The sequence below is a fragment of the Temnothorax americanus genome, unplaced genomic scaffold, assembly GCF_048541705.1.
Source record: "Temnothorax americanus isolate GAGA-0224 unplaced genomic scaffold, ASM4854170v1 Scaffold22, whole genome shotgun sequence".
NCBI classification, from domain to species: domain Eukaryota; kingdom Metazoa; phylum Arthropoda; class Insecta; order Hymenoptera; family Formicidae; genus Temnothorax; species Temnothorax americanus.
Window position 1 is genome coordinate 3,038,120 of NW_027509360.1, and position 18,687 is coordinate 3,056,806.

Here is an 18,687-nt window from a genome sequence, read left to right on the forward strand (position 1 = left end):
TTAATTTTAAAAAATCTTGAAAAAAATTTTTTAATATTTAAAAAATAAAAAGTATTAATAATTTAAATATTTGTTTCTTAAATCATACACTAAGAAATATTGATCAGGAAATAAATAAACGTAGCGCGTTTGTAGTATCCTAATGTATTAAATTTGTTTATCAAAGATGACCTACTTTTCCCTTGGCTTTAAATAGCATTAATTGTTTTGGAATATTCAATCAATATTGTATCATTGCGAACTCTTCAACTTGATATCCAATATGATCGGAATATTACACGATTTGTCGATCCCCAATGGGTCTTGAGAAGTTACGCTTCTCCGAAAGGCCCTTTTCGAGGCAACATGCTGAGGAACAATAGCGAACTGCACTCACGCTTTGGCGAAGGCAATCGCCATTGTAACTACGAATCAAATGCAAAGACACTTTACCTCCCTTGTTCCGAGTAACGACGATTCAAGAAGCCCGCCGAGTTTGACGATAGAAAATAGAACCTTCTTTCAGTTCCCTTTCCTGGGCTCTTCAACTTTCTCGGTACTTCAAAGAATCGGTCGTCATAGAAGTTAAAGATGATAAGTATATATTTTTACAACTCAACGGCAAAGTTCATTTTTCAAGCGTATTACGTAACATTTATTATGTGAACTGTAGACAAGATATATAAAGACGTAGTAATATTAGGCTTCCGGGAGACAAAATTTTTACGGGTCATTTTTTTGCTGTATTTGAATGTTATATTATTGTTTATTGTTAAAATGATTGTTCGTTATTTGCAATAAAAAAATTTGTTAAAAAACATGTATAAAAACATAATTATGTCATACTTTGTAAGGTATGAGGTAGTAAAAAGTGATTATACAAAGTAATATCAATGTATTTCGAAATAAATGCACAATAAAAGAAGTAATTTTAGCCAACAAATAGTGTTTTCGGTATTCTGTGAATATCATTGGTGAATACCGGTAAATCTAATAATTTTCAGCCACCGCGTTAGGGGTCAAATCCGTTCCCTCATTCCGGAGTCGCAGCTATTAAAGTATCGAGATAGATAATCATTTTTTAAAGAAATTTTAATACTGTTAAGCCCATAAATACAATAAAATTAGGTTGAATCGCCAGAAACCTAAAATTAAGCTTCCGGTCTCGGAAAGGTTTAAACTAAACGATATTGTCCCTTGCGGGCAGATGGGATAACTTTAAAAAGAGAGGAAGAAAAAGGAAAACTAAGAATCAAGATGACAGAAAATCGCTAGTATCATTGAGAAAATTTCCACAAGTTTGTTAAACAGATTAAAGTTTAATTTATTTAATACTCTTTATATAATGATTTTTTAAAAGTTCAACCATCAAATTAGAAAGTGTTTAAAAAATTTACATTTTAATATTTTAAATATCTTTAAATTTACAATCTTTTATTTATCATCATTTTATTGATTAGTTAAGGTAAAATACTTTCTTAATAAATCATATGAATCGCTACTTCAAATTATTTTCAAAATCTGCGCTTATCAATTATCGATCCTTATATAGATTGAATTTTTTTTATAGGCTAGAAAGTCGAAACCATGCAAAAGAATAACTCAAAAAAGTTTTAAAGTCACCGATGGTTTTTTTAAAAAGCGATGATTTACATTATCATCATTGAAATTCTCTCTCGATTTTTCTTTCGCAAAAAGCGTTTACAAACGCGTGCTTACATGCTAAATGCGCTTAGAACTTACTAACGATATTGCGTGTAAACGTATACAGCACGCGTATTTACCTAGCTACTCCGCATTTTCCATTAATGAATCTCTTCACGTGCTCCGTGTATAACTTAAAATGTTATGACTTCATAGCGACGACTATTTTGCTAAAACGTATCCACCATTTTAAACGTGCAGCTTTAGAGTACTGTGTGTGCTGGGAATATTTTTACTTATTTTACTTTACATCGCATGTACTATGATCATTTAATTAAAGAGATATTAATAATTAAATTCAAAAAGGCATTACTTTATTCCATTATCGATAGTCTACATGCAACATAAATGTATGTATGTGCAAAAAACTGAGAAACAGATTTTCAAACATTTCATTAAAAGAATAATCGTGACAGTATTTTGACCATTAAGAGTTTAAACAAAATGTAAATTTTGATTTATTTAACAATTCCACTGTAGTTTAATACAGTATAAAAATATAAGTATATAGTATAACAATTCAATTTTAATATAATTTAAAAATTTCAGTACCTATATTTTTAGAAAAACTTTGATTCATTGCTCCTCAATATAAAGAGTTTCTCGCGTAATCTTCTTTTTAAACTTTTTATTATCAGATAATAAACTTTATCATATAAAAGACAGAAAAAGAGTAAGATATTATAATAAAAGAATTATATATTAAGTAGCTATATCGCGTTGTTACTCAACGAGGAAATGTGCAGTTTGCTTTGTTTCCAGGCAACGATATCAGCGATATTGCATCCGTCCATCGGAACTGTAGCACTACAACATGCCTCTGCCGAATCGCAATCCGATACTCTGAAAGCGAGTAGTGCCCTTTTGCTACCATAGTGCCCTTTCGCTATTATGATTTCTTCGACAAATATAGACATATCATCCAGCCTTCGCACAAAAAAATTAATTTATTACGTAACTCTATTATTCGTATAGAAGTAAAAAATAATCTATAACTTATAAAATTCATTTGATTATAAAATGATTAATTAAATACATATTGTCCTGATTTTTTCTCTTTCTCTCTCCGTGCGTGCGTTATTTATTCTGTTTTATTATGTTCTTATACATATTCAATTTAACAAATCGAGATGTGAAACTGAAATCATATGATTTCTCATGGGCATCACAATGTTGGCCGGTAATCTTCGGATCTCTATCTGCTTAACAGTGCAATTATCGTGTTTGAATGCGCAATGCATCGTGCGGATTTTGCGTGTATACGTGTGTGGGCGGCTTTAATCGACCAATTTCGCGAGTGCAAGCAGCGTCGGCTGGCGTCGGCCAAAGTTAGAAGCCGGTTAACCCACCTGACCGGGGGGCACTGCTGTTGCACTAGTGTAGTCGGTGTCTTTGAATCGCCTCCGAAACCGTAACCTGTCGGCGCTACCCCTCTAACCGTGCAAACACCATCCTTTTCCGTTAAGATTAGCGGTTGTGGAAGCGAATGCGCAGATTCCCCCCTTCCCCTCTCTCTCTTTCTCACTCTCTCTCTCTCTCTCTCTCTCTGATTCGCGCATCGCGTGTGTCCCGACCAGAATGGCATGTGTCGGAGTAGACACCACACACACGGACACGAATGTATGAGAACAGGGACACGCGCTTGAAGCAACAACCTGTGTGCGGCGTGAATATTAGATTTCACACTTCGTGAAGATGTCGCGCTATAATAGCACGTAATAGCGTATGCACGAAGAGGAGATAAAGCCTCACAGAACTGGTTTGGCAATTTTCACCGCTTTTTCGCGAGAATTCCGAGATTACACATGCCCGATCGAAATGTAATTGTGGATTGAAGACGCTTTTGTGTGTGAAAGATAGCGTGTGTCGGATGTAGCCGTTTTAAGCGATCTGGGAATAATTCGATGATCTATACTTTATATTGTGTTTAAAAAAAGATATAGTAAAGGTATTTTAGGTCAAATCTATAATTTGTATAGGCTATTTTTAAGGATCTCATAGTTATAATTCACGAATCATAATTTTACATCAGATTCGGAATGTCTGATAAAAAAAATCTAATCGAATTATTTATATCAAAACATAATTCTTATATCAGTTAATTATAAATTAATCCCAATTGATAGTTCTCTCGTCTTCTATAATCGCAGTTTTATCTTAATATATATTAATTAGATTGCAGATTTTCTAGATAGACGCGGTTAAGTCAAGTTTTTCGAGTGAGCTGAAATCCTATTATCCTCGCGCTCGACGATCAACACGAGGCGCTGCTGGAATAAGGCGCGGTATCGAAGATACGCGAAGTTTAGCTAATTTTAGTTTAAAGCTACCATAAGCTCGACGACTGCACGTAGAGCCCTGTGTAATCTCGCTGTTAATCGGTTGCGTGTATTAAATCCAAACGCCGACTGGATTAAAGTTTAACACGTACGAAGGACTGCCATGACTTGGTGCAATTCGCCAACGAAATAATGTCCGGCAAGTACGAAACAGCAGAAGCTAAGAGGTGGCACGCCAATCTTAGAAGAGCGTGACATATTGATTGTATGAGTAAATATTTTCACTTCTTTTATGCAAAAAAAAAGGTAAAAAAATAAAAGTTAAGGATAATTCTGTTTAAATAAAGAGATATTTCCAAATCTATAATAAAGATTATTTAGACAAGAAATAAATATGTTTTCTTATAACGAACAAATGATATTCCACGTTTGTATTTGTAAACGCATTGGAGTATTTGAAATCTTCATAACGTATATAATTATAAATATAAATATCTAAGTTGTAATAAACACTCTAATCTCCATCGAAGGTAATTTAAGTTAAATGCAGATCTTTTGTTTGAATTTGTGAGTGCTATATTCTCTTATCCTTTTCAATCTTTATTTTAGATTAATCTATGTATCGTTTATGCCTCTAAATTTTGTTTGTGGCGTTATCTCTCGAATAAAGTGAACAGTAAATGAAATCGATACAAACGCTATCGGTACCTCTTTTTCGCAAGTAATCCGATAACTGCGTACTGACTGCCGATATTACTATTGACCGCTGATATCTTAGAGATTCGCAATTTAAGGTATAATATAAACAAAAATTATATATATGTATAATAGTCACAATTGCTATTACCACATAAATTTCAATTTCAATTTATTCATAATATAAACTCATGTGTTTTAGATAGCATTTTCATCTTTACCGACGAACGTTATGTACGCGAAACAATGTAAAGAACATTATATGATTTCCATAAATTCCATAAAATAACCGAAAGATAATCGAATAATTTATTCATTTAAAAAATCAATATTTCATATTGTTATATATTGTTCCCCATTATAAAACAATTTATTATATTTTATTCTAATATTCTAGAGTAATTGTATTATTATATTTTTGCTAACGTTGTCATCAAACACGTTGTAAATTCGATTTTACAAATTAGCGATTTTGTTATTAACAAAATAGTTCGGGGCACAAAAGATAGAAAAATAAATTGCGTAATTATATCGACGATGAAGTTCATTTCTTTATTTCTTGCTTCGAATTATTAGGGTGACATTTTTCTATTTGTCCATAGAATTGCTATATGCAAGTGCATAATAGCAATCCTGGGAGATAATAACGAAGAGAGAAAAGAGAAGAGGAAAGAAAAAAATGTAAATTGCATATTTTCTCCTGCGGCTTCATCCGCGAATCATTTTGTCACTCTCATAATTACATTATTGTTACATAGTAACTCGGAATTATTTACTTTGTAGTAGATAATGCAATAATCGGTGATTATGTATGTACATTTGTTATTATACGATCCTATTATAATCAAATGTAATTATTTCAACAAATTTTTCTTTCGGATTATATTATTCATAAATCTTCTAAAGTAATTGGTTTATCTATGACATCTATGTTAATATAGAATGTATTAATTCTTTATTTCGATGATTTGTATTCTCTCAGACCATTGAAATTTTCTTCATTATTAATATAATGCACATGCACAATGACATAATCGTTATGAGATCGTAACGTGTACGTGTCCATATAATTTTCAGAAAGATTCTTGCTTTCTTTTTGCAATAAAATTATTAAATATTGGAAATGTGTTTTAATCTTAATAAAAAGACTCATGCAATTATATGAATTATTCGGATATCAATATTGACAGCAGTCAAATATATTTTGAATGTTATCGAATAAAATAATTACATCTTAGACTGCAATTTTCTTTCTTTTATTTGACATCAACCACTTGCGACAATCTTTTCAGAACGCTATCAGGTATTCGCTTTTCCGCCAGATTCGCCGTCCCGGGAAGTCGTTGAGGTACTTGAGATCTCTCAGCCAGATTATTTCTCGTCGGCAGATTATTCGTCCCCGTGGCAAATAAGCGAGATATTGGAAGTGCCTTTTCGTTTAGATTCTCGGTACCGGGAAACTGCCCATCGACCACTTCCGCATTATTGTCCAGATGAGAATCATGACTCACGTGAGGTGCATGAGGAGCCGCCAATGCCCCGTAAACGCCAAGGAATAGTACCAGAAACTGCATCAAAAGCATTTGAATGCAATGCGGTTGCACCGGGGTGTGTGTTATACAAGATCTTCATTTGCGCTTAGAAAACAATTGCATAATTATGCTTTCTGTTATTAATCCAAATATTCCGAATAAATATTCAAGAAGCGTCACTCTTGATTTTAACTGCAGTAGGTTCGCGTTGAGAGAACACAGAATTCTATTCCTAATATAAATATTAAAATTTCAATGCTTTTTGAATTATAATTAATCTAAAATAAAATGCTTTCAGCGATTTGAATATCTGGAACAAAATTAATTAACAAAAAATCATATTGTTCATTTAAACTAAAAGAGACTTTAATTTAAAAAGCCTAAATTCCATAATTAATTATCAAAATATTTAGTATTTAATGTTAAAAATTTGTAGCTAAAATTCTTTGCAGTAATTTAAAAAATACTTATTAGCGTTATTATTAAATCGATTATAGATTTAATTATGTGAATTGATATTATTCCTATATATATATATATATATATATAGGAATAATATTAATAATATTAATAGGAATAATATATATATATATATATATACATATATATAATGTCTAGATTTCAAATTGTTTAGACTGGCCCTCAGTCAATGTCCCGCAAAAAAGCGCGAAGTTCCATCGCCAAAGGATCACGCACGCAAGATTTATTTTTTTTAACGTGGCATACACGGGATTTACGCGAAATTAATTCGAAGTCGCCGGAGGATCTGAGCGGAGATAAATCGCTTGGAGATGCCTCGCTTGGCAACGCAGCCACGAATTTATGACTTTTTATTGCGTCGCGCAAATACATAGAACCGGTGCGGTGGAAACCGCCTGGAGATTGAATTCATTGGGGAATCTCGTGAAAATTTAAAGCGGACGACGACGATTTGACGCGACACTCGCAGGTAGGTAGATAGAAATACGTGTGAGATCCTCACACCCTCGCTATTTTACGTAGACGCGATCTCGGGCTCCACTTCACTTGACCCAAATCGCGAACAGGTTGAAAGATAACCCACTTTCTCGCGATTGACTAGAAATTCTTCGAACGAGACAAAGTTATTTTTGTACTGGATAAAAAGGATTTTTCCCCGTTACCGATTGCGAGGACAGATTACCGAAATAAGGTGTTCGCGTCTCTAAAATCAATTGCTAATTTGAACACTCAAGGAATCATTTCAAACATAAATTTTTCCACTGTCTATAATTATTTCTTCCAATTAATCGTCACCAGCTAAGCGTCTTTATCGTGACGCAATCTTTCCCAAGAATATTCCAACGTTATTAATTACTATAACGATTTATTCGTACATCGTCAATTACCTCCAAGAGTAACTTCGCCTTTGCCTTCAGTAACATATTCATAATTAAATTTCAATGGCTAAAATTAGGCGAACGACAAACCCCTGCCCATACAATCACGCTAACCGTTCGCGTAATTTTAGCCACAAAATTCAATTGCAAATCTTCTTGCTAATAGTGAAGCAAAATTATCCGAAAACCAAAATAGTTTGACATTATTTTCCAAAAATATTTCGTTTGACGATAAAAAGAAACTTCAACAAAAATGTAAATGCCATGCTTATAACTTATCATTTTACGCGCCTATATTTATATTCAGGTTAACTTTTCATTTTTTATTAAAAATCAAGAAGTTATTTTTACTTTCTTCAAATGTTATTTATTCAAGAATTTAAGAGAAAGAGTGAGTCAGTAAAAACGACATCTTTATATAACGAAAACTTATTAATAACTTTAAAAAACGACAGTAACGAATCTTTCATGACATAATCAGCTGAGCTATCTCTAAAAAAGCAATTTAGCATTAAAAATTCTAGCACTATAATCAGAATCAGAGTCAATCGCTTGGTCAATGTAAACTTTTACACTTGTCATACACTTTTTTATATTTCAAGTTTCAAGTCTCGCGTGACTCCCATCGCATGAATCCCTTCACTTCGTCAAATCCCAATGCACGTTTCGATCCGACAAAAGTTATACAATCGGGACTTTGACGAGGAAATTTTCACTTTTTCCGGATGGAATTACGTGTTCAACCAGCCGACACGTGAAACCGACGTCACTCGCGGAAATCATGTGCACGCGTTCTTTTTTTTTCTTTATATTTCTTATCGCGGAATTTCTGATTTCGTCTTACCTCGATCATGTTCGCTCGATGCGCAGCGCCCAACTATTCTCGAGAATGGCACGATGACACTTTTATATAAGTATAGGTATACGTGTATATGCGTGTGAGCACCGGTCTTACCGCATGGTGGAGAATCGACGTTTTATTTTCGTGAGTCAAACGATCGTGATCCCCGAGGCAAGATATATATTTCTTTTAGATTTATTTTTTCTTTTCTTTCTGCTAAAGTTATTACTCTCAACAGCCGTCAACCTCTGCTTACATCCGCAATGGCGTAGACATGAACTCTTTCAGAATTTTTTTATTAAGATAAAAGATGATCATGAAGAATATATTGGCGAGTTTTGATCGTAAAAAATTAAAAAAAAAAAAACTTTTTTCTTTTTATGTAACGTCATATATGTATATCTAATATTTTTCTAGTGTAATATCGGGACTATGATAGATCTTTTAACATGTGTTAATGCTTCGAAAGATCTTTCGTGTATTTTTAGATTAATCATGATCCAATATCTAAAAACTGGTTTCATCGCTATCATGATTAAACAATTACAGTTGCTATTATTACTTGCAGAGCTGTACACGATCTCTCACACGAGTTGTTTGTAAAATCAATCTATTAATTCCATGTTTTCGCGCGAGTAAAAATAAGCCAAAGCGCAGCGACGATATGGAAGACCTCGAATTTTCGGACAGAAATCGATGTTCCTCGGACATTGTTAACGTCTCGACAATGCGATATACCACCTGTCTTGAAAAATACATTGTTCTGACACGTGCACTAAAGCACGTGCACGGATTATATTAAGTCTATGGATTGCACTATAGCAACGTATAATAATAGTATTCTGAATATATAACCTTTCATTATAGTTACTATTTGATTGCCATGTACGCGGAACAGCTTGATTGACGTGATTATTAATATAAACGAGTCTGATTCTCATTAGAGCTTTAAAAAGCTTTCAGTAAATTTAGATCTCGATGCCGCAAACAGATAAAAATGATAGGCAAAATGTTCCTTCTCTCTTTCATAAATTTATTTATTTATGGCCTAAAATATTTAATAACTTAACTATACTTTATAAGATCTGATCAAGCTTCAATTATTTCCAAAATTTTATTTCCGGAATTATCTAATAATAATAATCAAATAACGTTAAATTGACGTATTCAATATTACTATCCTGCATAAAAATATATAAAATAAAGAAAGAAGAAAATATTTTTTTTTCGTTCTTTACGTAGAGCGGAATAAAAAATCGAACACGTCATTGACGTCGCTTGAAGTTCAGACTTATTAATTGCGATCATTAATAATCACTCTTACTTATCATTCTTTTTGTAAACCAATGAACCGATGAAAAAGCAATTTCACAAAATCGTTAAATTGCATCACTGATTCATACCAATTGGCGCTGACAATTTTGCATATATAAATATTATCTTAAAAGCCTAAAGCGAGAGAGAAAGAGAGAGAGAGAGACATTTATTTATTGAAAATTGCCCAATGAATTGTATCCAACGGTCAATTTATACGTCACGTATTGTAACTCACAAAAGTATTATACATTCGCAAAAGTATATATAAAATCTGACGACTCAGAATTACTGCATTATTTTATTCGTATAATGCTGTGCTGTTTATTTCCAAGTTTTATGATATCAGATATCTTAAAAAATGTTCAATGAGTGGAGATCTTTTTTAAAAATATCTTACTTTATAAAACCTATTTTTACAGTGACACAATTCATAGTCTCGATCTTCGATTATACGAGCTAGATGAATCATGTTACCTAAGATTTCAACTATCTGCTTACTTTTATTTTGCGAAAAAAGGATAACTGAATATTGTTCATAAACTTGAAATACATCTATTAATGCCTCTACCCTACAACATTAATAATTAAAGGAAAAAGGAAAATGTCTCATCCGATCAGCGTAAAGACCGATTTTATCAACCTTCAAAAAGAAACACCGCTATGTAGCCGAGTAAATTATCTCTGACCTGTAAAAGGTGTGTCAGCTTCTTCTACTTCAATTTTCCTATCGATAGTTAAAATGGATAAAGGTACGATGTGCAGTGAATGACGCTACAGCCGACGCGACGAGGGAGTACACTGTGACATCACTAGCAACCAAGTGATCTCATCGAGGGCCGTGTGACGTCACAAAGCCCTATTCCACTCGATCGACCAGATGTTACGGGTACTAGCTATATGTGTATAGTCCGTGCGCCGGCACCTCGACACTATGACGTCACTGAATTCTTTTCCGTCCCGCTAAGAGAGCACGCTCGATAATCCGGTTTTTCTGACGTCCTCCAAGCCTACGCGTGCCTATGTCGATATAATGCCACGTCGTTATAATGGCAACGTAAGAACTTACGTTGCAAAAAAATTGCGGCGTAAAAGCTTCGTGACGAAAAAGATCGTGACGCAAATAAAATATATCGAATCTTCAATTCGCTCGTTTCACGTTTTATAATCAATAGGCCTCGTGTGAGACGATGCATTATTGAAGCTAAGAGAGTTTGTCTCTCATGAGAAATTATATAAATATATATTATCACGGAATTACATTAGTATTATCACTTATTAAAGAATTATTAAAGATAAAATAGTTTTTAATGTATTAAATAATCGTACATATGTAACGTACGTAATGTAACGGTATATATATTCAAGGTTTAAAGAATGTATACATTATCCAAGTTACGAAGATTACCTCTGTGTATTCTAGACTCTAGAGTCATTATTTTTGTTATTTACATGTCGACATAATAAATACCAACACAGGAAAAGAATGTCGATCTCTGGCAAGGGTCTAAGAAGGTTAATCCGCGACGTATAAACACAATTCAAATAGTTCTGAAGTGTCTTTCGTCTCGAACGGATGTGATATAATACTTAGTATAAGCGTTCCACAATTCTCATATAGGAATTAATATCTTTCCACGTTATTATTTAAATACTGGATTTATTTCGTGATATTTTATTTATTTGTAATATTTTAATAGAAAACTGAAATAGCTAAAGCAGTGCGTTTGCCGTTCAAAATAGATTGCAATAAATATATCTTTGAACAAAGAAAAAGGAGAATCTTTGTGATCTAAGTAAGTAAATTATACTATATGCAATTTTCACTTTTTTTAATATCTAATTTTAGTGTACGATTTTGTTTTAAATTCTCCACCAATAATCACAAAGACATATCGCAAAATGTGCGTTGCGTCGCTTCTCGATTGTAATATGATATATGTTATATTGATATTTAAAATATTTTTTAACAGGCGATAATATTGCAAGTGATATGAGTCGTAGCACGAAAAGTCGTAGCGATAAAAACGAAGTGCGAAGATCCGCATTATCGTTCGTTGCAAACGGTTCGCTCGACGTTGACCAAATATTACAATCCGATCCTTGGACAGATGTTAAAATGTTTGAAAAGAGTGAAGCTGCTTGTATTCAGAAAGTGCTGAATGATTTCGATAATAAGATTACACAAGAAAAGGCTCTTAAAGCAAGTAAGGACAAGATTTTATTAAAATTTATTATTTAAAAAAAAATTATTTTATTTACGTATAAAGATATAAGATATATAATAATAAATTATATTATTAAAATTTTATTTTATTACAGATTTAGTTACAAAGAATTAAATACTTTTTAATAATATCACTCTTATTGCAATCTTTGAAAAAATTCAAATTGTAATGAGAGATATTATTAAATAGTATTTAAATCTTTGCAACTAAATCTGCAATAACTACAAATTTTTAATAATATAATCGCAAGATATATCTATAAAATAAATAAAAAAATATTAAAATAAAATAAATCTAATATAACGATTATACAGGTCTTAGCGCGAAGAAAAGTCCAAGAAAAATAAGTTCTACGAAAAAATCCCCAGTGAAGTCTCCAATAAAGGACCCGATGGATTTACCTGGAACTTCATCAAATACGAATAGCAACGTTGTTGAAGCAAAAACTGTAGTGAATAAAAGGAAAAGAAATTCAACAAAGCCTCGACAGACCTCTAAGACGGTTGAGCAAACAATTTCACAAGAACTTCCATGTGATATTGATAATGCAAAAAAAGAGACCCAAACATTTTCAGAAGCTAGCGGCGAGAAAAATGTCGATTCAATCAAACATATAACAAATAAAGAAATTCTGCAGAACATAACAAATATCCGTGAGAAAAATCTGCAAACAAGCACTCCTAAAAAAGAAAAATCTAAAACACCAAAAAAGATGGCAAAAAAAGGAGAATCAATAAGGGAGAATCAAAAGGCAGAAATTAAAAAACCAAAAATTAAAGATTCTGAAAATAAATCAAAGACAGATGTTCGGCGCAAAGAAAAACAAAAATTATCGAAGAAGAACACAAAAGACGAGCAAGGCGAAAGTAAATAAAGCACCAATTATACATTTAAATTTTTACATCCCGGTGTACTCTTAATAATGAAAATATAATATTTTTCAGATGCAGGCGCAAGCATGCTTAGCGGAAAGAAAAAAACAAATGTGAAAGTAAAAAATAATTTGGAGTCTAATAAAATAAATAAAAACACATCGAAAAATAATGTAAAAGATAAGAAAGAGCAAAGTAAGTATACAAAAGATGTTTAAAATATATATTCTTTCTCGTATTCAATTATTTTGATAATAATTAAATTTTCTTAGGTTGCGCGACACTTCTTAGCGAAATGGAGAAAAAATGTGAAGTGGCAGAAAATAATAATATAGAGAAGAATACTAAATCTGAGAAATGCGGTAAGACACTGAAAAACCAATATATAAATTCTTATACAACGAGACAAATCTTATACTTTTTATTTTAATAATGGTATATATTTTCCAGACAAAAACATGCCTAATCAATTGAAAGAGAAGAAGCTGAAAGAAGAAAATCCCGAAAACAAACTGCAAAAAAACGCCCAATCAAATAAATCATCACAAATAAATAACGTGAAGAATATAAAATGTCAATGCAGAAGTAAGAGGAATATCCAAAATATTTCTATGCATTCAATTTGTTGACACAAAGGCTATTTCCAGTTAATTTACATCAATTAATAATTATTTTCCAGAAAACTGCGCAAAACGTGCTGACAATAAATGTTCGAGAGAAAAAGAGCATGACGAAAAGATGAGACAACATAAAAAGAATAAAAAGACTGCGAGAGCTATGCAGGATCTTAGCCGACGTATAACAATTGTCAAGGAGAAAATAAAACGCATTAAAAACGATTTAGGTAAGACGTCTTTGCAATTCTCGATTTTATATCTTTATACGCAAAAGCTAAGTTTCAACTCTTTATTGACCCAACTATTAAATACGGGTATTAATTTCAACGAATCCTTTAGGTTTTCAAAAATGCATCAAATTTTGTCAGAATGTTAAATATATTACGAAATAATTATGATTCCCGCCATATCACTTAAGACAATAACCATTTCTCATGTTGAACAGTTTGATAGATTCTACCGAGAATTTGCACGCGAGAGTCACGCAACCGTGTCTCAAATACGATATTTCCGGAACTGATCTCTCTGTTTTTTTCTTTCTTTCAGAGAGCAACGAGTCATCAGATTCTGGCAGCAGTTACACCGACGAGTCATCGTACTCGTCACGATCATCTTATTCAACGTATTCATCTTCATCATATTCATCTGATTCCTATTCGTCCTACTCTTCGTACACCTGTAACTGTTCAAATTGCCATTGCGATACCCTTGATTCATCCGATTCTTCGAGTTTTATGGAACTACCGATTCAACACGATAGCGAAACAAAAGACACACTTGCAGTAAAATAAATTAAAAATAAAATTAAAGCAAATTAAAGAAAATTAATAAAGAATATTTGATCGTATCATTAAAAATCTTCCAAGAAATATATTTTGTAAACTCAAACAGTTTGAAATAAAATTAATGCCAACCAGGAATTTCAATAAAATCATGGCAAGCACAAAAGCTCTATTTTTATTATTATTATTGTAGATAAGAAATTGATTTAGTTTTGTATGTTTTATTCGTTATTTAATTATTTCTTTATTATTTATTATGTACATATTATAATTGCGTATCTTCCCGGTTGATATTAATTTTATTTCAAACTGTATAAGTTTAAAAAATATATTCTCGGAAGATTTTTAATGATACGATCAAATAGCAAAATAATATTTAAAATAACATTTGGATATTTCAACACGATTAATTAAGAGGAATTATATGATATTTAAAATAAATTATATGTAATATGTAATCATAGTATATTATAAGAATTATAAGAATTAAATAAATATATTTCTATAAGAATTGTATTAAAGAATTTTGTATAAATTAATAAAGGAGAATAAAGAAAGAGATCTTGAAACACACATTGGAATATTTGACAATTTTCAGCAAATAATGTACAATTCTCGCGAATATAAATATTTCGTTAAATATTTCACGAAACTGTTTTAAAGCTGATAGTCAAATTATATCGCCGAATGCTGGTGGGATAAGGTCCCATCCAATATTTTGCGCTTTTTATTTAATGACGCGGATTATAAACGTAGGATATCATACCATCTATATCTCTCTGTTTTTAACATACCTACACAGTTTTCCTTTTTAAATATACGATCTAATACACTCCAAATTTTGTTAGCGGCGATTCAATGTGTTATTGATTCCATTAACAACCTTCAAATTTCACTCTTTATTTCTAGTTACTTATAAGTTACTTAAAAGCTTTTGATTTTTCGACGTTTTTTTGCTTAGAACAACTCGCTTCCGAATTTATTAGATACATCTTATCATATGAAGCATAAACATGAATTTGCGGCTATCCCTGTATAAACGATTCAAACGACCCTCGAATGGAAGCGACGAACGCACGTACGTACATACATCAGCGCATTCGATCAGGTGCATTAAAATAATGCGTACATCGCGATTCTTAAATTAGTCATCGTCGTCTCTCCACCGTGTTGCTACTATTCGCAGCGTTTCGGCACCTGCTTCATGCGCTGCCGTTTTTTTTCTTAACGTTCTAACTGAAAAGTGAAAACAGAGAAAACTAAAAATAGGCAGTTTGACGCACGTTACCGGTGTTAAGGTAAGTATAAGCAACATGGACCGTATGTTTGCTCTTTTCTCTCGGACGATAATCTCCTGGCGCCAATACGCCGTTTCTCGTTCCCGCAAATGCGAAACAGCTACTGCGCAATTAAGGAAGCATATAAAATATTGCGCGAGGTTCACCTGAACTACATAGAACAGGAAGAAAGCGTTCCATCTCTTAAAAATGGACCATTAAGATTAGTAATTGGATAACTTTAATACAACTACGTAGACGATATAGAAGTGAAATAAACCAGAATTATAAAATAAATTATAAAAATAAATAAAATATTTTCCCATTTTCTATATCTTCGCGGTAGAGAATAAAAATATTATATTTTTTTATTATTTATTATTTCTCCCTGTCGCGATATTTAATCGTAACGTTCTATTTGCTCGAAAAGCGGATAGACTACATGGAAATTATGAAATAGCCCAATAAGAAGTAGCCTATATAACTAGTTATTAAAGTTGAGATTAAACTTGTCAATAAATAAATGGAAAAGATAAAGAATCTAAGGAAAGCAACGAGGAATATCAAAGCTTGCTAGAAAAAAAAGATAGCTCGACAAAGTACAGCTCGCAGAATCATATCTTATTTTTCAATAGTGATGCTATGTATCATGTATGTATTTTTGTTTATTATAGCAGCAATGATTAATGCGCGTGGAAATAACGGCAAAAACAAAGGCGTCCTTAGAGATTCATTAAACCAAGCAAAAGTTAAATCAACTCTTCTCGAGTTTGCGAAAACTGCGAAATCTCTTAGAATCTAGAAAGTTGCAAAGTAAATAGTACGAAGAAACTAATCTGAAGATCGCCAAAATCCAACGACAGAAATCATAATATATAATACCTGACAAAGCGTGTGGAAATAGAAAACTGTAATTAAGCTCTTTATTAAATACATTGAACTATTTATCACACACACATACACACACACCACACCACACCACACAATTTATACATTATAAATTATAATATACCTCCAAAATTTCATTTAAGAGAAATCAAATTCAACTAGAAGATATTAGAGCGCGAGAAAATACACGATGAAATATCGAGAAATAAAGAAGAGCTCGAGACCCGAATGTACCATAGTTTGCGATGAAGATCTCGCGGTTCTCCAATATAGATGTTTCGTCAACCGCGTTCCGCGAAACCGTCGACTCGATAATTATATACCGACTCTCAATTCGGTCGCGGTGGCAGCTCCGCGAGAGTTTTCGCTCTTGTCCTTCTTCTTGCACGTCCCTTTTTACTCCTAAATTGCGTCATTATTGTGTATGTGTACAGTTGAAGCGCTTTCGTCTCGCGGATCCACACGTGGGCGAGATCAATGTGTATCTGTGTAGGTGGACCACGTTCACAGACGTATATCGGAGGTAAATCCTCTTCGACACAAGTTCGCCCTTATATCTTTTTCTCCTTCTCTTTCCTTTCAGCTGTTTTTTTTTCTTTTTTTTCGTCCTCCGTTCTGATTCGCTTCTCAGTCTGATTCGGATTCACTCTGCAGTCTATTCGGAGAATTCCTCGAGATACAACCACTCTAATGGTGGTGTCTCGTGTACTTTTGTTTAGTCAACAGCGACAAAAAATATATATCTTTACCAGGAATGGCTTAAGTTGGATTTAGTGAGATATATAGAGTTGGGCGTGAATTACGTTTTCCTGCAAACTTCCAAGTATCGTTAGATGACAAAGTTCATATAGCGAAAGAATAATCGTGGAAAAAGTCGTCCGCGCGAATGATAAATGTTCTTAAAGTTCAATGGCTGCTTGGCAAGCGCGCGAGACTAGTGTTGCACGGTTAGTCAGTTGCTTCGTAAAATAGACAATAGCCGCATCCGCGAAAATCTAATTATAGGTAAAGACGGCTGCGAATTTCGTCATTTATTTGGAAGTTAATTTTTTATTGCTAATAAAAGTCAATGTATACGATTGCCTCGGGATTTCCACATAAATCAACCACGTTGTTCTACTTGCTGTTCCATGGGACTTGTAGATACATGCCCACGTAAATGTACAAGTTCGATGACGCCAATATATTTTCGTGCAACCTAGATTCTTTCTGTTTCTCGAAATTTGCCGACGTCAAGATCTTTCGCGTAAGTTGCGAATTAGAAAATGCGAATCGATGATTCGTCATGATTACACAATAACTTGCACTTGTACTTTACTTCCATTGTACTAATCATCGACCGTTTCTCCTATTTATATCTTTAATATCCGGCTGTACACACACACACACACACACACACACACAGCCGAACATCTCTATGGACTCTCCGTATACTTGACATACATTTTAAAAATACTTTCAGGTGTAAATTCGGATTCGCGACGAACGCGTAATCTGCATTATTTAACAACGTCCATGTTGTTGAATTTAAGAAAATGATATCGAGTAAAACATATTTGCAAGAGACAAGATGTGAAATTTGTAATAAATCCGGGACACATTTTAATCTTTTACATTTAGATCATTTTCGATCATAGATAGCAATATAACTAAAACTTTCTAAAATTACAACGCGATAGATGCAGACAAAAAAAATATAATTACGATAAATTGTAAAAGTCGATCGTAGTCACGTGACGTTTATTCCTTTCTTATTTCGCTTTATATTCATGGAAGCTGGAATATTAAACTGGCGGCGGAAAGTCAATAAATTCACTTTAAGTCGATCCGTGTCAATAATCCATTCGTGCAGGTACAAAAATATACTTTGTGGATTCGACTGATACCAAAATGGCTTTATGTTTGCAAAATTCACAGTCAGGCAGACAATAAAGAGCGACTTAAAAAAATGAAAGACGGGTATATTAATGTCTTTCGTTCCTACAAATCAGTAAGAAAAAAAATGTTATAGGTCAATCTCAATTTTCATATAAGGTTCCACTTATTATCTCACACATCGTTCTCGCTCGCAAGGAATTCTTATTATTCGTGAAGTTATCGAGTCCTTGTTCCTAAATCTCGAGAATGCGCTATTATTGAACACGTAAGCAATATATTCGGTTACGAAAAATTAATGGACGCGACTTAACGCAAATAAAATAAAAAAGAAATCCAACTTGCATACGATTAATATGTATTTATTCTTCTGTAATTATCATAAACCAACAATTTGATCGACAAAATAGAATTTTTTTTATATGAACATGAATATGGCAATTCG

At 32.8% G+C, this 18,687-nt stretch overlaps 2 protein-coding genes and 1 long non-coding RNA gene across 3 annotated transcripts in view; 1 reads left to right on the forward strand and 2 right to left on the reverse strand.

The window, feature by feature from the left end:
• Positions 1-18,687, reverse strand: part of LOC143898018 (uncharacterized) — a 223,763-nt gene that overhangs the window by 187,707 nt on the left and 17,369 nt on the right. The window lies entirely within an intron of this gene.
• Positions 5,025-8,540, reverse strand: LOC143898091 (uncharacterized). The gene is made up of 2 exons (XM_077407216.1): positions 8,393-8,540; positions 5,025-6,226 (listed from the first exon to the last, which is right to left on the reverse strand). Exons 1-2 carry the CDS (start codon positions 8,399-8,401, stop codon positions 5,915-5,917), a joined length of 321 nt encoding a protein of 106 aa, XP_077263342.1. The 5' UTR covers positions 8,402-8,540; the 3' UTR covers positions 5,025-5,914.
• On the forward strand, positions 11,239-14,635 carry LOC143898094 (uncharacterized). The gene is made up of 8 exons (XM_077407219.1): positions 11,239-11,499; positions 11,677-11,910; positions 12,246-12,797; positions 12,876-12,998; positions 13,076-13,165; positions 13,254-13,388; positions 13,483-13,647; positions 13,967-14,635. The coding sequence occupies exons 2-8, from the start codon at positions 11,697-11,699 to the stop codon at positions 14,209-14,211; spliced, it is 1,524 nt and encodes a 507-aa protein (XP_077263345.1). The 5' UTR covers positions 11,239-11,499; positions 11,677-11,696; the 3' UTR covers positions 14,212-14,635.

Bases quoted from the DNA above. Each gene is read 5' to 3' on its own strand.
- LOC143898094 (XM_077407219.1), top strand. From the start codon at position 11,697: ATGAGTCGTAGCACGAAAAGTCGTAGCGATAAAAACGAAGTGCGAAGA. The intron at 12,999-13,075 runs GTAAGTATACAA...AAATTTTCTTAG, and splicing joins AAAAGATAAGAAAGAGCAAA to GTTGCGCGACACTTCTTAGC. The intron at 13,389-13,482 runs GTAAGAGGAATA...ATTATTTTCCAG, and splicing joins TATAAAATGTCAATGCAGAA to AAAACTGCGCAAAACGTGCT.